The following is a 19,158-nucleotide window of genomic DNA, read 5'->3' as shown; positions in this document are numbered from 1 at the left end:
TGCAGACTCTATTATTTACTTTCTCTCTCTCGATGGTCTACAAAAGAGCTCGTGGATTGTATACACTGATTCTACCTCGTGCAGTCGAATATTATGGAACGTTTCCAAAAGAGAACCAGACTTGGGCAATCTGACTATCTCAGACGGCAAGTCAGGCTTTGCTCACCATATTATTCAGCACAGTTCGGTATAACCTTGACTCAAGCCTGAAAGCATTGGGAGTTTGGAAATCAAAATTTTGATATTTCTGGAGTGATTTGTAAGTAATAACAATGCATTTTGGCACAAGTGACATCTTTTCGCTTAATAACTTAGCATGTCCGTGTCTCACAAATTACAAAGAACATATTAATATAATGTATCAAATGCATGTGTATCAAACGTACAGTGTAGATACAGTGTAGTAAAGTGCATGGCACACAGGATGAATGTATACACATAGTTAGTGGCATGGTATGTTTATCATAAATGAGGCGCCTGTCATGCCCGGAAATGCTAGAATCCGTCTTCCGTAAGTATTTGGTATTGGGAATGTTGTCAGGCTGAGGCGATCAGCGCCATTTAGACCCAGGAGCATAGCACAAAACGAACGACCAAAGGGACAAAGTATCATGCAGGTTTTGGTATCTGGTACTGCAAGACAGACACATATATAACGCAGGCGAGATTAGTGTTTGTTCGCTAGTCTTTGGGGCCCGACTGTACTTTTATTAACGGTGACATATCGGGACGCTGTGCAATCTTCAGATTAGGCCAACACTCGAAATGGTCGATAACGCCGACGCTATGGCATAACACTGAGAATTGTGTGGACCAAGACATTAATCATATTTTGATACATTTTGAATTGAGATAAATTCTGCTTCAAAGACGTAACACTCATAATTATATCATTATTTTATGAACATTTGTTTACCCAGACAGTCAAATATATAAGGTGACTGGACTTTTGAACTTCTTGTTACAATATTGATAATACTTGTCTTTTGTCTGGGAACTTTCTGCTGCAAAATATGCAGTAATGTTTCATCAATATTTGCATATGAATGTTTGAGGTAATCTGAATGGAGACTCTCGAATCCATAATGGGCATTTGTTTCATCAAATGACCAATTATAGGAAATTGATATTGGCAGTTGCAGATGAAGCTTGTAGATGGGGTGCATAAAACGTCTCAGACGTTACGTTATAATCATCGCTAGTTTGATAAACCTTTGCCATGATGGGACATTCTGATTATTTTACAGGACATTCTGTTTATCTTGGAAATCATCTAGTCTCTTCAAGGATTTGTTAACTGATTGGGACCTGAGGAGATACGGGGTAGAAATGATTTTCAGTAACCCACGCTTGCCGAGGCCGACTAACGAGGCCGGTTCGTCAGACTCGCCGACTTTATTGACACATGCCATCGTATTCCAAAAACGAAGCTCGATGTTCATGCTGTTGATCACTGGATTGTCGGATCGATTACCCATAGACCGCCAATATGTAGCCGTAATATTGTGCGGCGTACAATTAAACTCACTCATTCGTGTTAAATGGTTGAGTCGTTACCACATGATTACTTAACAACTTTGCATTTCTTGGATGAGTATGGTGTGATTAGTTCATTTGTAAACTTTTATCTGATATATCTGTTCGGTTTGCTTTAAGGATACATTAATATACAGCATTATTTATCATGAAATGTCTACAACGCCTTTAAGGTATCAGGCTATGGTGCATCAATTTCTCAGATGAGTCCCGATTTGCGTTTCTCCTGTGTCTTTTCGACTGTCACAAGGTAGTATTCCCTATGCATCACTTTTAAAAGACCCTTGAGGATCTAGCTTGGAGTTCTTCGTCTTCCGTTTACTGACATGGATGATAATGTTATTGTAACATAGGAATCTCAGCTTTTCTGAGAATGAAGACAAAAATACTTTCAATTATCTCTATCAGTTTTCCTATGAAGAAACAACGATGGTAGAAAGCGGATCAGATCTTTCCATTACTAAATCACACTGAAACTGGGATTGAAAATTGCAATTGGAAGTTTTGTTTACTGTAAGATGTATTTTGATTGGTGAGTTTCCATTACAAGCAGGCAGGCGGACGATAGATGTGTAGAAAAGCAGGAAACCCATTTCCATATTGATAAGAAATTTAAGCAAAAAGCAGAATTTATTGAACGATTCTGACTGCATCGTAAACATGGGCAAATAAATCACTATCAGAGAATGTCGACTCCAGGTGTTCGCGTTAATGTGAGCGTTTCCTGATCCACCACTAACAGCAGCCCCAAACACACGCAAAGACAAGCAATCTGATCCCTTCAAAACAGGGAAGCTTAATGTACAGAATTATATGACGTATTGCATCTAACATTTGAACACATATACACCATAAGAAGCAGTGAAAGCTGTACATAACCCTGGTCAAAACGTTTTTGAGCAAGAGATTCATGATGACGAAAGCCAATTCCAGACTGAGGTGATCACGACCCACCAGCATAATACTTGAGAAACGACCAGAGAGACAGGACATCCTGCAGATTGTGGCATTAAGGCCGACAAGAGACACAATATAAGGTTCTTAGGAGACTATCTTGACATTGCGATTTTGGGAGATTGTCTCCTAACTGATGCAATCAACGATACGGATGATGCAGATCTGCGCTTTGTTCGAAACAATTCGTTAGCTCGATATGAGTTTGCGTGACATGCTAAACGGTCTTGCCCGAGTGAAGACGTCAGGTCACGATCTACTTACTATGAGGGATTTGATTGGTTTATGTGGCCAGTGTACACTACAACAGTCGTGGTGATCGATATCTTAAAGAAATCAGGGTATGCCACAATAGCGTGTCAAGCATAGTGATAGATCTTGATGTCAAACGTGCATTTCATAGTTGTAACGGATCTTTAACACACATGGATAAAGGAGACGCGGATATTTGTAATGAGAGTAATAATTATTGTTCACGACAGCTTTACGTCTTTAGTGATTTCCAGCACGTTATCGAAATGAATGGTTGCTTGGACTTTTATGTTAGAATTGAAGTTGCTGCAAATTTAAATGTTAATCAATCTCGCACTTATTTCAGTTTAGAATGAAGAAAAATGTCATTTAGTGTAAGAAACATATATGAGGGAAATACATGAAATACCAAATATGTCCAACCACGAATCACCGGATTTTGTTTAACATTCAAATAACACAAGAATGAAGATTTTTATGGATATCAACTTCTTTATGAGAGAACACAACGTTTCGGAGTTAATGCTTACTCCTTCATCAGGTGGCAGCAGCAAGCCTCTCACACCATCTCAGACATCCCTCCTTGCTAAAGGCCTGAAGTATGTCCCAGTCGCCGCCAAGATCAACACAGATGCCTTCATCACCAGCATTGAAAGTGGACTTCAACAACTGGCTCCCAATGGCAACGTAGACTACCTCCGACACCAGATTATAGACACCATCAAGCAAGCTCCCAAGCCCCGCCCCAACCTCACGCACCAAGAGAGACAGGCCATCACCGAACTCAAGAAGGATGACAGCATCACCATCACCGAAGCTGACAAGGGCAAAGCAGCAGTCATCATGGACACCCCGGAATTCCTCCAGCTCGTCAACAACAGCCTCTCAGACACCACCACCTACCTCAATATCAAGAAAGATCCGACGGCCAGACCACCTGATGAAGGAGTAAGCATTAACTCCGAAACGTTGTGTTCTCTCATAAAGAAGTTGATATCCATAAAAATCTTCATTCTTATGTATTTTCACTTCTAAATGACATTCAAAGACCTGATTCAAATAACACAGCTTTCCAAATTTAATTTGAACAAGATTGAATTATGCGATGGAGACAAACATGATGGTTGGCTTAATCTGATAGTAAAACCGTGGTAAATGTAATGTTATCCAGTTTTGTTACCACCTTTTGTTTGTGTATTGACGTTTCAGTGATTGACTATACTGTTTAGTCTATTTTTTGTTATACTCTTAAAGATACCCCAATTAGCTATATTAGAAGGTCCCGGTGTAGAATAGGGCTTCAGCAACCTATGCTTGCCATAAAAGGCGACTCTTATTGTCGTAACAGGCGACTAACGGGATCGGGTGGTCAGGTTCGCTGACTTGCTTGACACATGACATCGGTTCCCAATTGCTCAGATCGATCCTCATGCTATATTGTCTGGTTCAGACTTGATTATTTACAGACCAACGCCATATAGCTGGAATATTGCTGAGTGTGGCGCAAAACTAAACTCACTCACTCAGATTAACGTGAAAAATATTCAGTCTCTGAAATAACCTTGTTTTGTTTAGCAAAGGTTATGTTTTCACTTACCTAAATTTATTACCTTTAGAAGCGCCAACCCCATGTTCCAAAACAATTCACAAATGAGCTCCTTTGTCACACACATTTCGTTTGCCCCATATCGTTCACAGCATCGTTTGAGTTATCGATGTACTACCATGTCATTACCGTTGGTCTCAGTCCACCTTGACCTTTATCCAGTAAACTGTATTTTCTTCACCCTGGTCCTTGTCGTAGCTGTTGCAAACGCCGTGGAATCATATCGAAATAGCATGTAATCAGTCGTGTGATGCCAACATCTTTGGTTAATAGACAGTCCTTGACGATGACCAATGTCATCTTGACCGCTTGGGGATATGTATATACGACACCTATCACTTGAAACTCACTTTGATACAGCCGAGTAGGCGGATTGCATCAAATCACAGCAAGTAATGAAATGTTCTTCGAAATGATTACAATGTTGTGCTCATGAGTACGAATGGATGCAGCCCGCAATACACTGGGTAGTCACAATGTAACCCAGCAGCTGTCAAATGTAAGTTTCACAAAACTTAACTCTGTTGCTGTACTAAAACATATGAGTGAGTGAGTTTGTTTAGTTTCTGTCTGTAAATAATCGAGGCTATCCAATGATCAACAGCATGAGCATCGAGCTACACAATTGGGAACCGCTGACATGTTCTTAACATCCACTTTTAACAGACATCGTTGACTTGCATAATGATCTTGCTAATGGCTCATACGACACCGTCTTTTGTTGGTTACCAAGCCATGTCGGAATCTCTGGAAACACAATGCCCAATTTTGCAGCTCAGGCAGCACTCAACAAATTTGTGACACCGATTCTTATCCCTTATTCTGATTATAAATCCGTCATTAGATCATATATACGAGATCTAATGCGAAAGAAGTGGGACGCACAAATAGGCATCAATAAATTACATGGAATAAAACCCCATATCACTTTTACCTACTTGGGTTGTCAGGCCAGATTTTAAGAGGTCATTTTGCGGTGATGTCGCATTAAATATACGCGATATACTCGCGGATACCTGTTAAAAGGTGGGGATCCTCCTACTTGTATCCCTTGTGATGAAAGATTCACGGTCAAGCATGTGCTGTTTGACTGTATTGGTTTTGCCATCAAAAGGGATAAATATTTCAATGTGAAAACAGTGAAGGATTTTTTTTATGATGTTAATCATCATTTAATAATTGAATCTTTAAAGGAAATAAAATTGCTACATAAATTTTGAATTTAAGCATGGCAGTATAAATTAGAAACTGCGATCATCAGTGTCTCTACCCTCAAAGGGTTTTACATTCTCGCTAAATCTTCCTTTCATTGCCAGCGGCTGAAGAGTTGGTGCAAATCCAGCTGGGGTCCATGTAGGTAGCAAAACAAATGTAAGTCCCTATGGCCCCTAGTATAGTGATCTACCTTCAGTTGTTGCTCATGTATAGCCCGCGTTTTAGGTTGCTTTGTCCAAATGGTGCCCTCAGTTTTACCTTACCTTTTTTAATTGTAACTGTGATGTTCCGGATGATTTATTGTCCTTTCACGATAGGTTTTTTTTTATAATACACACATATTCCATTTCAATTTCAAACCTGTTCTCGATAAGATATGGCTGAAATATTCCCGATGTGAAGTTAGATATTAACTCATTCACATGTTTCAGCGAGCCTGATCACTCGATTACTTTAGCCGCTTCTTCGACAAGCATTGATTACCGCAGGTCATTTATCACCCGGGTCCAAAAACATATACTCTCAATACTATATGCATATTCAATCGGTTACATGTATAATTTATATTTTTCTACGCACGTTACAAACTGTTCTATGTAAAGATACAGAAATAGCTGTAACAAAGACTATTGCTGATTATATCATCACGATGCCTCTTCAGTTATTAGGCAAGGGGCTACAGAGGACGGATATCAGACTCATGCATGTGAAACGATGTATATGTGTACAAAGTATCTGCAAATGGACTGAAGTACATGTATTAGAGACCTGCTCAATGACACTGCAGCTGATTTGCATTAAGATACTGTCTTACACTGTAATAATTATCCCACCTATATAGCTCAACACATCTACATGAAACGATTCATTCTGACAAAGCGATATGAACATTCATTATTCATATTCATAATCTCATAATGAATGACCAAAAAGTGATATTGAGCAAAATGCTGCTAAAACGCTTTTGATCGTGTTGATCCATTTTCTTCATGTAAGTGTAATAACAGCAAATGCTATCCCTCCGTCTACCTAAGAAAATGCGAAACGGTTACTTATTCATGAACATAACGTCCGCGTATGAGATCGCACCAGTGCATCCCGGGATAGTCCAACACGTTACCGTATTTACACTTATTTACGACCACAGATTAAATAAAAAGATGCTATACCTTGGGCCCTTTTAACGCTTTGTTCAGAGAAGCAATTGTTTGGCCTTGAGGGTGTGATGTGGTAGTTTTATTGGAAATTATTAATTCATAAAATGATGATCTCTATAACGTTTCAGTGCGTGAGTGAGTTAAGATTTAGTGTCACATCGGAGTTACTTCAGCCAGTAATAAATGATTAATACATTAATAAATAATACAGTTATTTCTGAAAACAGTACAAAAAATAGGTTATCACAGGTAGAGATATAAACATAAATTGTAAATGACATTTGTACTATACTGCAATACAATGAACTGCTATAGATCACCAGTAACGGAAAGTAGATCACCGTAAGAATCATGAAGACGTGTAACACTTTTGCTACCTGCATGGACCCAAGCCGGATTTATGTCATCTCTTCAGCCGTCGGTGATTGTAGGTAAATTTAGTCATAATTAATAATCACAGAGTTACTTTGTTTAAAATATTCGGCATGCTTAGTTTATTTTGATTGTTGTGGAACCTTCGTACCCCGACAAGAGGAAACTTGAGTGTTACGTGTTTCCCACGACACAATTATAGCCTATCAATTCCCGTCTACTCTACACATTTTGATCCCTCCCAATCACAAGGGATAAATATTTTACTGTTAAAACAGTTACGGGTCTTTCTAACACTGTTGGATCTTATTTAATTATTTTTTTTTAAAGGAAATCGATTTCAAAGATGAATTCCAATTAATATGTTCTTCAGATGGATGTATTTTAGTGATTGGTTTAGACTAGTAACTTGAATTGTTAGTGGCTGTACCCTCAAAGGTTATAGAACTGCAAGTAAAATTCTTGTCCTTCTGAGTGGGTACTTAAATCCCAAACCGTTCAAATTCAATGTAAACATACCAGTATTCTTAAACGTAGAATTCTTGTTATTTCAACTTTGGGTAACAATTCTTACAATCGCTGAAGAGATGGTGTAAATCCAGCTAGGGTCAATGCAGGTAGCAAAGGTACAGTGAGTCCCCATGATCCCTAGTATGGTGATCTACCTTCAGCTGTTTTATATTGTATTGTCCTCTATAGTTAAACTGTTTTAGATTTAATTACTAGTTTTAAAAGGATGTCTGTGATATACTAGTGGTTTTACTGTTCTGCGTCAACAGGCTTTTCGTCTCTGATAGTTTTGGTATGCAATTTAATTTTAAATTGTTCTCGTCACGATATATCTGCAATATTGCCGATGTGACGTTAACAAGTAACTCACTCACTCACCCACTCACCCACTCACCCACTCACCCACTCACGCACTCACACGTGTGGTGATCTACCTTCAGTTGTTGGTGATCGATAGCCTATTTCTATATTGTGTTGTTCCCTATAGTTAAAATGTCTTAAATTCAAGACAAGATACTAGTTTTACACAGGTTTTGTGATATTCTAGTTATTATATTGTCCTTCGGTGACAGAATTGTATAATCTGTCTTTAATTATTGTTAATCTGTATACTGCTTTAGTCACGATGTAGCTGAACCATTGCCAAAAAGACTCTAAATTTTAACTCAATCACTCACTCTAGATCACCCTATATAATCTCGACTGTAATATTCCCGTGCTGTGACATGATATATATACTGTGAACTGGAAGCAAGGTTGATGCTGGTGCGCTAAAGTCCCAGAGTATTATCGTAAGCTCTATAGCATACAATATTACTTTCATTAGGTTTTTCGTTCACTTGTAACCAGCAGTGTGTTCGAATTTGAACACAGTGGTCCTGAACCCAAAATAACAGATGCACCCATTACTTGTTCGCATGGTTTCTTTATAGAGCGATGTTGTATGGCATCAGTGTTGGTGTGTGGCGTCAGACTGTAAATACGTACATTGTTTGGCCAATTGTGTGAATAGTACGGCGCGACATCTGTACCCTTATGGCGAACAACTTTTCCCATCACTGACTTTCTGTCATCTATTCATTTAATTGTCGCAGCTATTTTGCTCTTTACCGTAATTTCTATTCCCGAGGATGTTCAAATCTAGGTAATCTTTTGCACCGAGTTTTCGTATTTACAGCGTACAGACATGTACAGTTGTGCGAACGGTGAGGATGGACATGTTTACCCTTTTCGCAAACGGCTCATGTTGTCACTGATCTCCAGGGACCTATTCATTTGATTTACCCATCTATGTTTGCTCGTTAAAAAATCTGTTCTGTGAAATAATAAAATCCGTGTAATCTGATGTTATATTCACATTGTGCAGACATGCAATTTTTCAAATGGATTAAGGTAGCGCTACACGCTCACTGTTCAAATGGCAATGAAATCGTCAAATTGACTTTTGTTAACGTATATATCTACAGCGCATGAGTATCATCAAACTCTGACAAATCTGAATATGTGTTAGCGACATTCGCATAATCTCTTGGTCGTCAGTAGTATATATAACTCCAAATGCTTAACACGCAAAGAACTATATAGACCGATGCTCATTGTGTTGACCTCTGGATCGTCTTGGCAACACTCCATTATTTACAGACGTCATCATATAGCTGGAACATTGCTAATTGTAGCCTCACAGCAAACAAGCAATCGCTTTCTTTAGTAATATACATTAGGTATATACACTCTTCAAAACAAGAGACGCAAAATGAAATTCAAAAATGGTACTTACAATTTTGTACACATATGTAAACTCAAAATTTTTTAGGGTTACACATTGTTTTTGGAATGGTTTAGAAGATCATGCTTGAACACACGCAATCAAAAATGGCCTTGACCGGTTTCATCAATCAGGATTGTCATGATGTGCGTGGATGTCATGCAGCGCGAATATCAGGCACAATGCTTGTTTCTCACGTGCAAAGCATGAGAACAGCATGTGACTATAAAAGACCCAAATGAATCTTACAATTTCATCCACGATCTTTGCAAGTACTATACACGAGAATGAAACGTCTCAACGCTGCCGATCGAAATCAGGCAATTGGAAGATTGCGAGCTGGCGAATGAGGTGGAAAGGATCTTCAGCTTTCATCCCAGCAAAAGTGTGGGATTGATTTCGCCTAACAAATTCGAAAATTGACCGTCCAAGATCAGGAAGACCTTGAGTCACCACACCTGCCCAAGGTCGGTACATCTGGGTAACACACCTACGTGACCACCCGGGACACAGCATAAGAACAGTTTGGAGCACGAAAAGTGTCCGATCAGACAATCAGGAACCGTCACCGAGAGGTAGTTATATGTGCCAAACGTCCAAAAGTTGCCCCCTCCTTGACACGACCACATCGACGTCGACGAGTGAGATGGTGTAACACGGTGCTGCGGCATGGAACGTGGGAAACTGGAGACGCATATGGTTTAGCGACGAATCCCGTTACCTCCTCAGGCGCCTTGATGGTACAGACCGTGTCTACAGACGACGTCATGAACATTTTGCTCCCAACCGCATAAGACAGGTGGACAGTTTCGGTGAGAGAGTGTTCTGGTGTGGGGGGTGATCTCATACACCCGCAAATCGGAACTTGTGCTTGTCCAAGACAATCGGCCAATCGGTACATCGAGCAGATTCTGCGTCCGCACGCCCTTCACCTTGCTGCCGTCAACAGCAGCCCTTCCAACAGGACAAAGCCAGGCACCACACAGCACGTGCCTCCATGGACTACCTGGCCAATAACAACGTCAATACCCACAACTGGCCCTCTAGATCCCCGGATCTAAACCCAATCAAACACCTTTGGGATCTGATCGATACACGGGTACGTCGACGTCGTAATCCTCCACAGAATCTTCAATAGTTGTTCTTCGTGTTGCAGGAGGAATGGAGAAGGATTCCACAACAGAACATCCAACGACTGATTCGATCTGTACCCAGGAGGTGTCGGGCAGGGATGGAAGCTGGAGGTGGTCACGCGAGGTACTGACTTCAACACCACCTGGTGGACCTGGTGGACAGCAGTAATGACTGACTGATTATGTTGAATAACACCAAATTGTCATTGCTATTTGGGTTTGCATTTCTTTATTTGAAGAGTGAATATGTATTAGGCATCATTTAAAGTATTTGTTAATAGCCAGATTCGATATTGTTGTCGTGAACAATTTTATTTAATCTGTTTGTCCAAAATACCAACGTTTTCAATAGCAATACGTGATATACCGTAACATTAACTTAATTAACTTACAACTATCTTAGCGCCATAGCAGCTTCGAAAAAGATCTAGGCCAGATGTCGTTGGATAAAGGTGCCATCCTACTCATATCAATTCTAATGATATCAGCCATGATTCCAGTAAAATTCCAACAGTAATTCAAACTTTCAGGCAGAAAAACTGTGTCAGTTATCCAACTTGTCAGGATTCCCAATTAATATCGTTTATTCAAGCCCTTTTAATGAGCGTTGCAACACAAAGCTGCAATTGTTGTAATACCAAATAAAAGCGTAGCGAGGAATGTATAAACGTTATTGATTTTTTTGTATTGTAAGAAACAAATAAACGTTTACACTCTTGGCAGCGAAATGTCGACATGATGGATTTTCCAAGAATGAAAAAAAAAAACCCAGTCTCAATTATCTGTATTAGTTTTACGATGCTACACAAAGACAAAACATCGCTGACTTAATTGAATTGAATCATTGAATTAATCAGTACACTAGACACTTGATCAGGCGATAATGGCACCAGATCCTGGAAGCTCTGCTTGTTCCTGTAGAAATTGATGGGTGTGTGATCGTCATGAGAACGAGTGCTACCTCCACTTACTTGACCACCAAATAAATGCTATGTAACATCAGCGGGACGTCAGTGATAAATAAACACACACGCGCACGCGCACGCGCACGCGCACACACAAACACATCACACACACCCCACACACCCACCCACACACACCCTTGTCTGGTGATCTACCCTCTGATCTGATGATGGTCTTGTTTTCATGGAGACATGGCTGTAATACTGTCGATGCGCTATATAATTCTAACTCTATCGCTCTATTGCTAGAGAGGAAGAGAGAGAGTCAGATCAGAGAGTTAGAGAGAGAGGGGTAGGGGTGGAGAGTTTATAATGATACTCTCAAATGATACTTTCGCGTAAATACCTTCTCCAGGGGCTTTGCCTGTAGATGGCCTGTAGGTGTAGGGTTATGGCGTTCGTTCGTGACAACTACTCGTCGTACTCCCTCAGTCACTCGACTGCAGAATCTTTCCAAAATGGTTTCATGGCTGTTATCATGAGAAATGATATTAGAGTATGAGCGCACCATCACCCAGCGATATGTGGGCCTAGATTTTCAAACTAAAGGTGCTTTATGGTTCAACGTCTTTATTATACAAGGTCACAACGTTTCGAGACAGATTCTAGTCTCTTCTTCAGGTGTGGTGAGGATAAAACTAACGGGTTGTGGTATATATACACATAACAGTAGACCGATAACAATGGGTAACAAGATATACAGGTTTGTATTGATTGATGTACAGGCTTTGATTGATTGATGTACAGGCTTCAACTTATGTACAGGCTTCAACTGATTGGTGTGCAGGCTTGTGTTGATTAGGTTAACGAGTAACAGATAAAGATGTTTGGATAAAGATTAGTCACTGAGGATAAGGTGGTTCCATGCATTGGGTAAGTAAACACCTCCGCATCTGTTGATTGAGGGCTTGTTCCGCTTGATTGCAATGGCTTCTCGGAGCTTCCGTTGTTTTTAAGTCACTGGCGTTCCTAACTAATGTCCTGGTGTTGTCCCAAACAATCTTGTGATTGGGGTTGTGCATGATGTGTTCACATACGGCAGACTTCTGATCCAAATTTTGAACTGATGTTTTGTGCTCTTTTAACCTGATAGTCAGTGGTCGACCAGTTTCACCAATATATGTCTCTTTACTACTACATTGGATCTGTTAGATGCATCCTGCTGGATTGTTGCATTTAGGTGGTGTTGGCCCGCGTCCATTAGCTGATAGTAGCGTTTTCAGGTTGGTGTCGCTACGGAAGGTGACGTCTATTCCTGTTGTTTTCTTGATGAGACGGCTGATGCGATGACTTATCTGGCCATGGTATGGTATGTTAATTCTGATGGGGGAAGGTTCTTGTTTAGCTGACTTGGGAGTTTCTTTCAGGGTCTTGATGATGGTTAGCGCTGGTGTTGCTGACTAGATGGGTCGGGTACTCGTTAAGGTCTTGGAAGGTTGATTTCAGGTGTTTTAATTCGCTGTGGAGGCTGTCAGGATTGCAGACTGCTTTTGCTCTTCGTGCCAGGGCAGTTACTATGCCTTTCTTGATCTGGGGATGATGTTTGGACTGGTGATGGATGTACTGATCCGTATGTGTTGGTTTACGGTAAACACTGGTGGCTATGGATTGTTGATGTCGATGGAGAAGAATGTCCAGGAAGGGAAGCTGTTGGTGTGTCTCTTCTTCCATTGTAAACTGAATTCTTGGGTGTTGGGAATTCAAGTGTTGCAGCAGGGCCTCTGGGTCTTGGTTGTCGTCCAGGAGGGCAAGGACATCATCTACTTTGCGGAACCAATGCTTTGGGGTGGATGGTGCAGTTTTCAGGGCAGTTTCTTCAAAGGCAATCATGTATATTTCTGTCAGTAGTGGTGATAGAGGGGATCCCAGTGGTAATCCATGGATCTGTTGGAAGAGTTGGCCATTCCAGTTGAAATATGAAGTCTCAAAGCATTTACTTACGGGATCGACGATGCTTTGGGCTGTGAGTTTGGTGTCTTGGTCTGGTAGAGATGTTTCCAGTCTAGTAGATAGGATGTAAATGGCTTCTTTGATGGGTATATTGGCAAATAGGTCTATCACGTAGTAGCTGACCAACTTTTTGTGTCACTGGTGTTTCTCAGTTGCTGTACGAGGGATGCCGAATCTTTCACGAAGGAGCTGCCAGTTTTTCCCAGTGGGGCTAGGATGCGGGATAGATGTTGGGCCGTGTTGTAGTAGACGGAGGAATCAAACTAAAAGTGCTTTATGGTTCAACTTCTTTATCATACAAGGTCGCAACCTTTCGAGACAGATTCTAGTCTCTTCTTCAGGTGAGGTGAGGTGAGATTTTCAAAGCTCCCTAAGCGTAAGTTAATGGTAATGTGTGACACTTACGACCGTCTTAGCGCTGAGACAGCTTCGAAAATCTAGGCCCAGATATCGTCGTCTCTCATCAGCGGCATGATATCCGTTGGGACCTCACACACAATATCATGACAGTTTTTCACATAATGCAGACACGTATTTTACATCTAATATCTTAATGTGAAAGTGATTGAGAAATACATGTACAACAGTTTGAAATAGACATACTTTTGATAGTGGAGTGAAATGCCATTTCAGTTACCCTAATGGTAGTACAACCATTACTGCTTCAGAATGTTTCTTTTACATTTGAACTGACTTCTTATTGTATTAAAAAACTATTTGCATTTATGGATGACATACAGGTAAAAGATTCTTCGTATTTTTGTATATTCCCCGCAGATCAAAAGCGTCTGAACAAAAACAATCACATTTATCAGGAACTGATATGACCAATTTGACAAATACAATTTTCTCCAAGAGAAATGTTGTGAATAGGTAAAGTTCACAACGTCAACGTCTGTCCGCATGCACGTCTGTTTCTGGCTCTTTGACTTTCATAAAGTGGATCAGAACACCAGCTGCTCTAATATTTTGGAGACAGCCAAACTGTTTTTGAGCAGTGATCACTAGGTAAATTATTTGCTCGAAAGGTATACCCTAATGATATGGTTATACAAGCGAGGCTGTTAACAGTCATGTTACGGATTCTACCGTGACTCAAAGAAATACTAGATTCTGATTGGTTGTTCAGAAAAATCAGACGGCATCAATTCCGGATTGACACTCATCTGATTTTAGGTCCGCTTCACCGCGTTCAGTTCCAATTGAAATTTACTCGCCATCAGTTCGGTGAAACATGTCTGTGATTTTTTAACACACTGTTAATTTCCTAAATAACCATTTATTGGCGGTTAAGTTGATAATTGATTGCATTGCACTTTGGTCTCTTAGGTTGAGTATCGCGACTGTACTTCAGTACGTCATGTCACGCAAGTTCCAGTGAACCATATCACGCAAGAAGGGCATCATGACCCAAGAATATATTCAACCGTTAGGTCGTGTTCCTAGTTTAATGTTATACTAAAGGTGATGCGTTAAGCCAGCAATGCTGGCAATGGTTTACTGACACTGTTGATGTGGATAGATATTACTCAAGATGGGTTAGTTCAGATGTGTTCCCTTGACATTATGCATGAGGCAAGACAACGAACTGCAGCAGACACTCCAACATATAGTTCAGATAAGTTCCCGTGACATTCTGTTGAGCGTGCAGTTTGCACCAAAGGAACGACGAGTACAATGTGATACTTTGATATATATGTTGGCTGCATCCACGAAATCAAATCAAATCAATTTCATAAACGTATCGTGCATTATATTTGCAGAGAAGCAGGAGAACTCATTTATCATTTGTGTGTTTGGACATTTCAACATAAAGAACCGATTCCTGGTCATGAAAGCAATGTTTGAGAAGCATTCTCAGATGATGTATTACAACATATATACTTTAGCAAAGACTTTTGTACTGGAACCTTTAGGAATGACTTCAGAAACACCCATATCAACGTTTCCACTACTGATTAATATCGCCGTAAATATAATATATTCACAACTAATGTTGAATCCAGCAACGAAAAGATATCTAAATCTGTGTGTCGCCTTTGGACTGTCAAAAAGTAATCACCATTTGAACATGAAACTTCCAGTTCCACGATGGCAAAGAGTCTAGTTAGTGAAATCATTTTATAACAGGCGTTTATAGAGAATAGACTATCTTCAGGTCACTGAAACAGTAGTCCTCGTCAACGATATCTCTCTAAAAATGTTAAAAGAAATTGGCATTAAAAAATCAACGACACAAAATTTTAGCAAAAAAACATTCTATTTAGAAAGTTTGGCATATGGTCTATTACACTTCATTTTTGACACATCAGCACCGTTTTTTTCAAATACCCATACATCTGTTATTCAAGGGTGGCACCTTACATTATAGAATACTAACCTTACATTATAAAACACTAACACATGATACCTGTCATCTTTTTCTGCCTTGAGAATTAAGTGAAGTGTGATGAATTATTTGAGTAACCAATCACATATACCACATGGCTTTGCCAAGTTAGTAATATACATGTCTGAGTCAGACTTTAGAAGGCCTTTAACAGACACATTGTTAATCGTTTTTAATAGCAACACATTGCAAACATTGTCTGAAATCAAACATGATAACTAGATTTGCCGACGCTCTGTTGACGTAGTAGACAAAAATACTAACAAAACAAAATAACAAAATACTTGCTCGATAGCAGGTTGCAACAACATGCAACTCTGAAAAGTACAAACTGTAACGTTTGTATATGTAGCCCTTACCAATTCACAGCTCATTATTGGAAAATAAATCAGCATTGAATAACACTGATATCCATTTGAAGTCGTAATGTTTAGTAAAAACCAAAGTTTCTGGATTCAAATGATATCATTTACGTTACCTACGTGACCATCGACAATGTTTGTATCAGTTACTTTGGCATGCCTTGATCGAAAACTGGACCACCAAATGCTGCCCCAGCATCACTTTCCTGTTTGTTATGATGGTAGTTAAAACATACAATGACACTTTGAACGAATTACACTGTGTAACATGTTTAACACGACGTCGTTAATTATGCACGCCATCACCTGATGGAATTTTAAACATTACCTCATAAAACCTATTTGGTGTCTCTCTCAATATTTGTCTGCTGTTCGATGACTGTCATCACAAGAAGTAGGTATAGCAAAACACATATTTTAATTCCGCACTTTCTAGTAACGTATGTGTATTATTAATAGTTTTCATTTTCTTATTTTGCAAATCTGTACACACTACTGATCATGATGTGAACTGTTTTACAATAGTTGAAATGGGTATTGTTGAAATTGTATAAACATTGAAGTAATATATAGGCATAATAACGTGTGTACTGCTTGATTTGATTTCTTCACATCTGAAAGTATCGTACGTCTAAGTGAAAGTATCGTACGTCTGAAAAAAACGATAGAATATGGGTGATATATTACCACAGCCAAGCACGTCATCTGAAGACAACGCTGTGGATACATATTGGTATTCATCCCATTCCCAAATGCATAAGGCGGTCCCGGCAATTACTGGTCAGTAAATCATCCTGAAACCAGAATCCAGGCATTAATCGTAATGGACATTTTTTATGAGGTTCTCAGGAAGAAAAGTACTTTCGTCTTTAGATTCAGCTGGTCTCAGACATACCGGGGAATCAATTTGAAAAAAAAGCGATAAAAGACAAAATTTGCACGTAAATCAAACTGCGAGTAATACTTCCCAGTATTTAGTCCAGTTTAATGTCTGTTGCTAGCTATTTATTTGAGACGAGTCTCTCTCAGATAATTGCGTTTCCGATTTGTCAAATCAGTCGTTTAGAAACGAAGACTATGGCTTTCATCTATCCCAGATGTACCTTTAAATATATACATATTCACGTTTTGCATATAACATTGTGATGTTGGCAGATCGTTTGAATTCATGGACATGAGATACTCAAAACTTTAAAATCTAGTTTCCAAAGATTGTCCTACTATAGCTATTCAAAAGTAATATCACATCATCATGTTTTTGCGATTTCACATTATGATACCTTTCACTTTGTAGCACTTTGTGGATTATGTTTTATTCATGTCCATTCAGGGCAGTATCGAAGCACAAACGTACAGTTGTGCATGTTGTAGTTTACAAATATTCAGTTCCGCAAGGAAATAGATGCAAAAAAAATAATAGGCGTTTGTTCGCCTTGCGAAAAGTCATCATTATCGATTTTCTACGATTTTTACAAAGAGCTGTCTGTATGTGTTCTCGATTTAAGTAAAAAGACTATACATGTCGCTCTGAGACAGATCATTGCATTAGTATATCACACTGCAGTTAAAAACACAGCTGTTGTATATTACATGTGATAAGTGAATCTTACTTGTCGATGCCCAGGTAACAGTCGGAGCAACAGCAGCTTCATCTGTACAAGGTCTTTTTGTTGGCTGATATCACATTGTCACATTGTCATTAAATGCTGGTGTATTAATACTGAAATCAACTCACAAAATGTTGTGGAGTTATTGGTTTTTGGCAACTTACCAAATCTAGATCATCGCCATGCTGTTGTCATTTAAGATGTGATGTGATCATATTTGATATGACGTACATGGATTCTACTATTCGTGTTTTCATAGAAAACACACTAGAGTGATTCATTGCCTGAGTGACATGATTTTTTTCTGACGAGACAGAGCAAAAAAGATATAATGTTTCAAACCCTTGAGTGTCCAGTTCATAGAATATACTGCAGGACGAGTCTATGAAAATTGCAAATAAAAGGATTAATTAGGCCCTCAAAATAAATGGGACACTTTACACCAAGATGATTGCAATAGTTGTGAGGGATAATTTTTAATGCCACGACAGTAGTGCCCAAACCTGAAGCAACTTCAACCCGCTTGTTACCTATGGTTTCACAGTTGACGAGGAGCTGGGTGGTCTTCGCCCACCCGTCATACTACTCCAAGTGGGTACATGTTGCATTCACGAGGCTGACCCAGTGAGTGAGTTGAGATTTACGCCGCACCCTCCAATATTCCAGCTATATGGCGGCGGTCTGTAAATAATCGAGTCTGGACCAGGCAATCCAGTGATCAAAAGCATGAGAACCGGTTGGGAACCGATTGGGAACCGATAACATGAATCAACTAAGTCAGCGTGTCTGACCACCCGATCCCGTTACTCGCCTCTTACGAAAAGCATAGTCGCCTTTCATGGCAAGCATGGATTGCTGAAGGCCTATTCTACCCCGGACTTTCACGGGTCGCACAGATTTGGGATGAACAGGGAGGAGGATCATGGCAGCTGATGAATCAACCCTAGATCTTGCAAGAAGCAGGCACGGCGAAGAGGCTTTGTGTTGGGAGGTCACACTTGTCATTGACTTTTTATATTCCAACAGTTCTATCAATGTACAGTGGGGTTCATCAATCGTTATGCATTATGTTTGCAATAATCTGATGTCCCACTTCACGTGTCATTGTCTGTATTGCTGCCATGTTGATAGCAGTATTGTACACATATATTTTCATAAAAATGTACTCACTACTTCTATTGGGGATTCAGCTGAACGTACATATGTCAGGCTTTCATACATTATATCGATAAATAGTACTAGTGTCTTTGGAATATGAAAATGCTGATCTCCCAACCAATGAAGAAAATGTATTCATACTGTAGTAGTTATGATTTTTCCCAGGCATGAAGTCTGAGATTATTTAGTTCACTGAACGGCAGTGAGGATTAATGCCTGCAGCTTAAGGC

At 39.7% G+C, this 19,158-nt stretch overlaps 1 protein-coding gene across 1 annotated transcript; it reads right to left on the bottom strand.

The window, feature by feature from the left end:
• Positions 1–12,803: 12,803 nt before the first annotated feature.
• On the bottom strand, positions 12,804–13,292 carry LOC137287736 (uncharacterized). The gene has a single exon (XM_067820123.1). The coding sequence runs from the start codon at positions 13,290–13,292 to the stop codon at positions 12,804–12,806; it is 489 nt and encodes a 162-aa protein (XP_067676224.1).
• Positions 13,293–19,158: the final 5,866 nt, after the last annotated feature.

The sequence above is a fragment of the Haliotis asinina genome, chromosome 6 (genome assembly GCF_037392515.1).
Source record: "Haliotis asinina isolate JCU_RB_2024 chromosome 6, JCU_Hal_asi_v2, whole genome shotgun sequence".
Taxonomy (NCBI): Eukaryota; Metazoa; Mollusca; class Gastropoda; order Lepetellida; family Haliotidae; genus Haliotis; species Haliotis asinina.
Note: the sequence above shows the minus strand (reverse complement) of the source record. Positions and strands in the feature narration are given on the sequence as shown.

Coding starts and splice junctions, on each gene's coding strand:
- LOC137287736 (XM_067820123.1), bottom strand. CDS start 13,292: ATGATTGCCTTTGAAGAAACTGCCCTGAAAACTGCACCATCCACCCCA.